Consider the following 8,534-nt stretch of genomic DNA (forward strand, 5'->3'; position numbering starts at 1 on the left):
GATGAAATGGAAATGACCAAAAAGTCCCTCTGAGATTTGTAGTTTTCTGGGATTAGCTGGATAATACCGAAGGTTTATCCAAGGATTTTTTTTCGATAGCTTCTCCATTAACATCTCTGACCCATAAAGGAGCTACATATACATGGAGTGAAAAACATGAAGAAGCATTCGATAAATTAAAGAAGAAGTTGTGTGAAGCACCGATTCTTTCTTTACCTAACGGAGTTGAAGACTTCGCAGTCTATAGCGATGCATCTGGAGTTGGGTTAGCTTGCGTTCTGACCCAGAGAGATAAAGTGATAGCATATGCATATCGACAACTAAAAGATCACGAGAAGAACTGTCCTACTCATGATCTGGAGTTGCAGTAGTAGTATTCGCATTGGCATTATCTTTATGGCACACAGTGCAAACTCTTCACTGGTCATAAAATCCTCCAATATCTCTTTGATCAAGAGGAATTGAATATGAGATAACGACACTGGCTAGAGTTACACAAGGATTATGACTACAAGATACTTTTACCACCCTTGTAAAGCAATTGTCGTAGCTGATGCTCTACGTCGAAAAATAAGTTGTCTCAACAATTGTGGAAAGCATCAAGAAAGCTCAGGAAGAAGCACTACTAGAAAAACAGCCTTTTACGACGCGCAAACCATGACACCCGGTGATTTATGATACGCAACTGTGTGTGTCCAAAAAATAATGTCATCTCTGGCAAAATTTAAAGGATTTAGGATACGCATTTCCGCATGCCCTAAAATTAGTGTCTAAAAAAAACACGGAGGGCACCTATGATAAAATGTGTGTTGTCTAACGATGTCGCTTTATAAATTTTAATAGAACGCGCATTCAGGGGGAAATGAAACCCTAAAAAATTAAAAACCCCGCTTCAGGCTAGCACCTTTAATATAATCGAACACCTATGATATTCCTTCATCTTTCTAATTGCGTCAAGAGATCTAGAGATCGAAGAAGGAGGCGAAAGCATCAAGAAGTTGTATGAATGATATTAGCATCAAGCAATCTTTCATGTTTACCTCTTCCTCCCAAATCCTTCGATGATGGAGCCGCCATACACTTGGATCCGATAACTAAAGCTCCACAGTAAGCCCTAGTACTAGTCATTTCTTACTTCAACTTCAACCCCCTTTAACCCTAGTTTTCTATTTAGGTTTTACGATTGACTAAGACCGATTCTCGATCTCCCTTATTCTCTCTAACCCTACACAGCCATCGACCATTCACAACCGTCGGGCCTCACTCATGTACACCTCAAATCACTCATCACACCTTCGTCTCTACCGCTAGCATACCGAAGCAACACCTTAAACGCACACCTCCTATTTTTCTCTCTCTACCTGTTGTATTCCACCACCGTCTTTTCACCACCAACATATCTTCTCCTTCATCGTTCTTGAAGATGTGGTTGTTAAATCCACAAAATGTATGTTTTTTTTTTCTAGCTACACCACTGCAGATCTCGTTCTGTTTGCTTAACTATCGTTTTTTTTGTACATTTAACCAGAGAAAAATTTAACAAAATGGGGAAAGTGGCATGGCTATGAAGGTTTCAAGAACAGGGGTTGCTTCGCAAAAAGTAAGAACTTAATGAATTTCTTCTGAATTTACTAGAAATTTTACATCTGTGTACTTAGTTCGTATCATTATCTCTATTATCATTCTCTCTATTTTACTATTTGTTTTAAAAAATGGTGAAAATCCCCTAATTAAGAATTTTCTCTACGGTATCCAAACACTTATCGTGCACACCAACCGTTTGTTTTTATGTCAGACTGAACATCAAAAGATTTCGTTGAAGAAAAGATGTGTAAAATGAAGAAACTGGTGACAGGGTGAACTACAAACAACTTGAAGATGATACAGATGATTGATTATGTGAAGATACGAAGAAAAAAAATTTGGTAGGTTTGTTGGTTCATCATCATTAATTTCTGGCTGGTTGCAATTGAATTTAACCTGTAAGGATTTGACTTTGACATGAAATTCCTTTAGGGTTTCAAGATAGTAACAACGAAATTGTGGTCAATCTCTCTCCTACACGTACCGTTACCTTGAATTTTTTTTCTATAATCTTTTTGAGATATTATTTTTATAATAAGGGTCTAGATTGTTAGCACTTGGTACTTCAAAAATACATCAAGGATCTTGATATTTTAAGATTGGTAAAATTTGATACTCGTATCTATACATACCCTTAATTTTGAGTTGATATTTGGTTACTAATCCATAAAGTAACGTGAATATGCCATAAATCCTATATTTCTTCCTTGTTACATCTTTGTTTTTGATAATAGGTTTCATGTATTGCAGATGGTGGAAATCATGGTTGATGGGCAAAGTTCGGTAAAGCATGGTAGTCATCAAATTTCCATGTTAGTTACTGACCATTTATTTTTACATACATATCAACCTTTCTACCAACAAGTCATCTGCAAAGGAGTTTTCACATTTATTCTTATTTTTGACCTATTCTTAAGCTTTATAAGAGCCCCATCCATATAGAGTACTGACCATTTATTTTTACATACATATCAACCTGAACCATAGGGAGGATGGGTGAAAATAAAAGAACACATAAAAGCAAAGTGAAGTTACCGAATGACAAGTGGCATAAGATACAAAAGAGATTGCGAAAAGCTAATTTTCTTATGATAACCCAAGAAAAAGAAGTGGATATGGCTTTCATATTGACAGCCTTGGAGCGTTCTTTTTCTTTTTTTTCTTTTAAATTCATTGTAGTTAAGCTTTCTGTTAGATTTAACTTGAGCATCAAAATGGTAAATTACTAAGCTTTTGATGTGCAACTAAGTATTAACATCACATGAATAACCAAATCATGAAATAACTAGTAACCCAACTACCAATTACATAACCGAGAACATTAGATTAAACAAAGTGCAGTAATATTTAAGTAATAATTAACACTAAGTTAGTGAGCTTTTGTATATCAGATAAAAAAAGTGCGGTTGTAATACTAAACGCGTAATCTTAATAGAAGTATAGTAATTTAATCATAAAAATCATAAAAGAACATGATAAAAATTATAAGTCAACTATTCAACTTAGTTTAATCATTATATGAAAAAATAAATATATGTTTTATTACAAAATGGTAGAACTGGAACCTAACCAGTCACATTGGTTTCGGTTTTAAAGATGGGTTGTATGTCCCAGTGATCACCCTTATTAATAGGAGTCACATTAGAGTCTAGCTTTCAAAATAAGTTGTTGGTTTGACTAAAACATGTCCTCGAATGGAATTCTTGATTAAACGTATTAACTATGATTAATAAGTATTTGAAATTATGAATATTAAACTCTTTGTTTTTTTACTCTCAGTGGTTGATATTCAGTATGTATAAAATATAAATCTCATCATATTTCATAGCAACAAATATCAATTTATTAATTATTAATGAATTAAAAATTATGTTGCAGACTCAGCTTCTGAATTTGGAGACTTTACTTGATAATAGTGTTGGCCAAAATGTGGAGTAACGGTTTGGAAGGAGTGGCACACCTTTGACTGTTCAGTTAACGGTAAGCTTCTTTTTACATGGTATCATTTCCCTGTTTCATCTATACAATTACACTTTCATTTCAATTAATCTACATTTAGAAAAAAAAATCAATTTTTGGTATTAGCGGATAGTTATATAATGTGTGGAAGGGCTAAAATTGTAAAAATAGAGGCTAGAGAATATATATACAGTTATTTTGATATTAGCTAATATTTATCTACCTATTCACAATTTGTACTTGTTAACTATATATATATATATATATATATATATATATATATATATATATATATATATATATATATATATATATATATATATATATATTGCGGACGAACGATACCACTTCAATTGTTGCAGATTTGAGAAAACAACATACGAATTGGGAACACGTGAAGGGCACAGATTGGCAAACACGATTCAGTCACTTACTGTATTATGGTGCATGTATGATTGCAATAAATTTGGCAGGGTTAATTAAATTTGTCAACTTTTGACTTGAAAAAATGTATTGTATTGTATTATAGGTTATTATATCTACTTGTATGCAAAGTGTTTTGCATCAACCATATGGGAAAGAGTATGCAAGGAGGATCCATTGTCATTAGAGGCTGGTATTGCTATTAGAACAAAGTTACTGTAACATGGTGGAGCTAAAGATCTTGCACAGTTACTCAATGATCTTGTTGGTGATCGGATTACAAGGAGCTACCAAAATTATGGACATGGACCAGGTATAGTTCCAGACATTACAAGCCTATGTAATGAATTGAACTTGAGAAGATGAAAAAAAATTATGATTTTGCCCCCCACCCCCACTGTGTTGTTCGGTATCTTTCCAGCTAGAATCATTGGGTATTCCTTTCCTATCAGTGGATGATCTTCCTATGAACTTATCAGAGGACTTCAACATTCTAGTCGATGCCATGTTTGGCTTTTCATTCCATGAGCCAATCTTTACATCATTTTTTTCATCAAATACATTGCTAATAAGGAAAACATGAAGAGGTAGTAATTAGTTGGATGAAAATCAACATGCCTAGAATTTCCCTCATCTGTTGATATATATATATATATATATATATATATATATATATATATATATATATATATATATATATATATATATATATCCTGCTGAAAATCAACATGCCTAGAATTCAAAAGAGGCATTTTTGGCCTTAGGGCATTCTGCCATTTATATATAATAAGACTTTGCATATGATCTTAAACTTAATGTAGGTATATCTTTTTTCATGATTTTTTCAAGAATGAGTGTTTCGTAGTTGTTGAACATGATCAGTTATTTCTTGTGGGCAAGATTGTGCCTGTAGAAGCTTAAAACGAGTAAACGGTGCAACAAATTGCAATATGTATGTAGTCTTCATCTATTATATTCCAAAATAAAATAATAGGTTAGGTTGATAAAAAAAAAGACTAAAATACCCCTTGGTAGAAAATACAAAAATGAAAAATCTTACTCTCTTTAACTGTGCCATAAAGCCAACATAAAACATCATCAGCAATTGTTAAGCATACCCCTCCCTGTTCATCAATTAGATTCAAGACACCTAATCACGTTTAATGTTTTAGGACTTAGGAGGAGGGGTAAATAGGTAATTTAAGATCACCTGCCAATAATTTTTCATTTTTACCCTATGAGTTATATCTTTGGTTCTTAATCTCTTTGTACCTACAAGCCTACCAGAATCATCACTGCAAGAAAGAAAGGACTTATTTAAATCTTGTTTGCTAAAAATATAATATATTCTTTTACATTAATTAGCAGGACATACATACATATATACAATGATGATATAAGGGACACCAGCAAGAAAAGATTGGATCTATAATTTTATAAATAAATAAATATTCCCAAACATAGATATTATAAATACCCTTGAAACTGTTAAAATATACCCTTAAATTTTTATAGTGCATATACATATTTATAATGTATTAGAGCTAGAAATAAAATAATATACCCAAAACTTGAGTAACTTTTCCCTCTCAAATCTTTATTCAGTGTGGTAATCCAACTGCAAATATACACCAAAAAAGTCTTATATCATTTTTATCATTTTCGACAATTGGGAGATGATTAATTTTTTTTTTAAATAACTAACCTCACGACTTGTTTTCGTTTCCACATAAAACTCCTTCCTTCATTAGTGGAATCACAACAGTCCATTTTAGCACCCATTAAAATCCAGAGTGCACCTAATTTGGTTTTAATCACAGAACAATATTCCTTCATCAGCTTCTGAAGGAACCCCAACCCTATAAACCCCAAATTTCAACTCTTCATCATGATTGATAACCAAATGGCACTCATGTAATTTATACTTTTTGATTTTATGACAAGGTGTTGGATCATTCGTTTGTTTATCATAGCATTTTACATTTATTATTTCCTATTACAACATTTGACACATTCACCCAACTACAGCAATGTCATTCAATCATATGATAATTTTCATTGCTAAAATTGGTGGATGTTTCTTAGTATGTCAAAAAAGAAAAGTAGAATTTTGTAAACTGATTGATAACTACAGCACCGTACTCAGGTTTGTTTGTTCTCTGATTTTTTCTTTTTAATTTTTTATATATATTAACCGGTGATTTTAGTATCACTAGCTACTTTCATTCTATAGCTTGTGCAGCACATGCTAAGTGTGTAGATGATAGCTTGCAGGTGAGTCATTATAAGAAAGGAATGGAATGGTTTATTCCATTGTTTTTTCATATATCTTTAATGTTTATGAGTTGTTCACATTTTTTATTTTTCCAGGACATCCTTCGTCTTCTCACTTTATGGTTCAACCATGGAGCTACTGTTGATGTTCAAACAACACTACAGAAAGGTTTTTCACATGTTAACATCAACACAAGGTTGGTTGTTTTACCTCGGATCATTGCAATTATCCAATCAAATAATCATGTTGTGAGATAGTTGATAAAATATATTCTCGTTCGCATAGGACAAAGCCATCCGCATGTCCTTTCCGTTTTTTCCTTTTTTACCCTTTTAGAAAATAAAACACCATGTAGACTTACCAGTTTCAAAATCCATTTCAGGCTCTTATGTACCCTCTTCTTGTCGCCTGTAAGTCAATAAGCAATTTAAGGAAGGCTACAGCTCAGGAAGTGGTTGACAAAGTGAGGCAGCACAGTGGTCTGTTGGTTGATCAAGTGAAATAATAACTTATATCATGCATATTTTTTTTAATGCCATTAAAGTTGAATTGTAGGGATAAATGCAAGTCACAGCAATGTAATGGTTTGGTTGGTTTTCTTTTCTGATTTTAACAGCCAGACACTCTCCTGCAAATTCAAAAGGAAGATGGCACAAGCAAGGAGTATCCTTTGCGAGCTACCCTTGAGGCCACCAAAAATACTTTGATTCAAGACGGTATAAAAAACTTGTTGGTAGATCATTTTGATTCCACTTTCATACATACCATGTGTATTATTAATTAGTTGATATTGATATTGTACAACTGACATGATTATTGTGTAGGATTTTCGTGTTGTTTTTTATCAAGAGTTAGGATTGATATTGAAGCTAAGAGACATGATGACTGGTTGGATACATGAAGGGTTTCAAAGCTTCTTTAGACAGCTTAATGATGAGTTACTGAAACAAGAAGGTGCCCCTTTATAGCAATGTAGTATTAGGTTATATAGTTAGGGAAAACCTCTTAATAACAATGTACAATTAGATCCCTTTAATATCAATGTATTACAATTTTTTGACATGATGTTATTGGATTAAATTGATTGTTTTGGTATATATTTTTTTTCTATATTTTTGTATTATGCATAAAAGAGTATCATAAAGGCACGTCGTATATGCATATTGTAAATGGTTGCTGAACTTTATGATACGCAAATGAGTGTCATCTTCCTTTATGAAAGGGGCTATAATGATACGCAATGCGTGTCCTAAACGCGCGTCGTGAGGTTACAACACGCAAATGCATGTCGTCTTCCTTTATGATAGGGTCTTCCTTGATACGCATTGCATGTCGTAAATGCGTGTCGCAAAATGTGTGTCGTAAATGCGTGTCGTAACTGCGTGTCGTAAATGCGCGTCGTCTATAGACGACGCGCAAAAGCGTGTCATCTCTCGTTATGACATGGCCTTCCTTGACACACATTTGCGCGTCGTCTGAGCATTTTACGACACGCATTGCGCGTCGTAAAAGGCTGTTTTTCTAGTAGTGAAGCTTTTGAAAAAAATGACCAAAAGGAACAACGTTTAGGAAAAACATTGGTATTCGGTACAAATAGTCAAGGATTGAAGGTATTCAAAGATAGTATATGGGTGCCTAAGATGGGAGAAATAAGATACCTTCTTATGGAAGAAGCTCATAAGACCATGTACTCGATTCATCCCGACAACACTAAGATGTATAAGGATCTAAAACTTTACTATTGTGGCCAACGTTGAATCTCGATGATGCAAAGTAGGTGGCAAAGTGTGTAACTATGCGAGAGTTAAAGCACAACATCAGAAACCATATGGGAGTTTAGAACCTTTGATTATACCCATGGATAAATAAGAAGATATCACCATGTATTTTGTGACTAAACTGCCCAAAAAGAAAAACGATCACGACACAATTTGGTTAGTCGTGGATCGGTTCACAAAGAGTGCACACTTCATAGTAGCCAATGAAAGATAATCTATGGATAAGCATGAAAATGGCTACGCGAAGGAGAAAGTAATACTTCACAGTGTTCCCTTAACGATTGTATCAGATCGTGAGAGTCGTTTCGCATCAAGATTTTGGAAGAGTCTATTAGAGGAAATGAGTATAAAGTTGTGTTTATGTACAACCTACCATCAGCAATTGACGCTCGCAATCTATGATAGCCCCGAAACGGCTCAACCAATCCATGCCTACTACAACACAAACATCCCTCATTGCAATCGGAATCAAATCAATCAGAAACTCCATCCCGAAGATCTCCAGCATGCATCCA

At 33.8% G+C, this 8,534-nt stretch overlaps 1 protein-coding gene across 1 annotated transcript; it reads right to left on the minus strand.

Moving 5' to 3' along the window:
* Positions 1-4,810: 4,810 nt before the first annotated feature.
* On the minus strand, positions 4,811-5,802 carry LOC145089128 (NAD-capped RNA hydrolase DXO1-like). The gene is made up of 5 exons (XM_079027612.1): positions 5,672-5,802; positions 5,531-5,584; positions 5,177-5,261; positions 4,992-5,090; positions 4,811-4,933 (listed from the first exon to the last, which is right to left on the minus strand). The coding sequence occupies exons 1-5, from the start codon at positions 5,800-5,802 to the stop codon at positions 4,811-4,813; spliced, it is 492 nt and encodes a 163-aa protein (XP_078883738.1).
* Between the last annotated feature and the right edge of the window lie 2,732 nt (positions 5,803-8,534).

The sequence above is a fragment of the Lactuca serriola genome, chromosome 2 (assembly GCF_051521515.1).
Source record: "Lactuca serriola cultivar US96UC23 chromosome 2, Lser_US96UC23_V15, whole genome shotgun sequence".
NCBI lineage: Eukaryota > Viridiplantae > Streptophyta > Magnoliopsida > Asterales > Asteraceae > Lactuca > Lactuca serriola.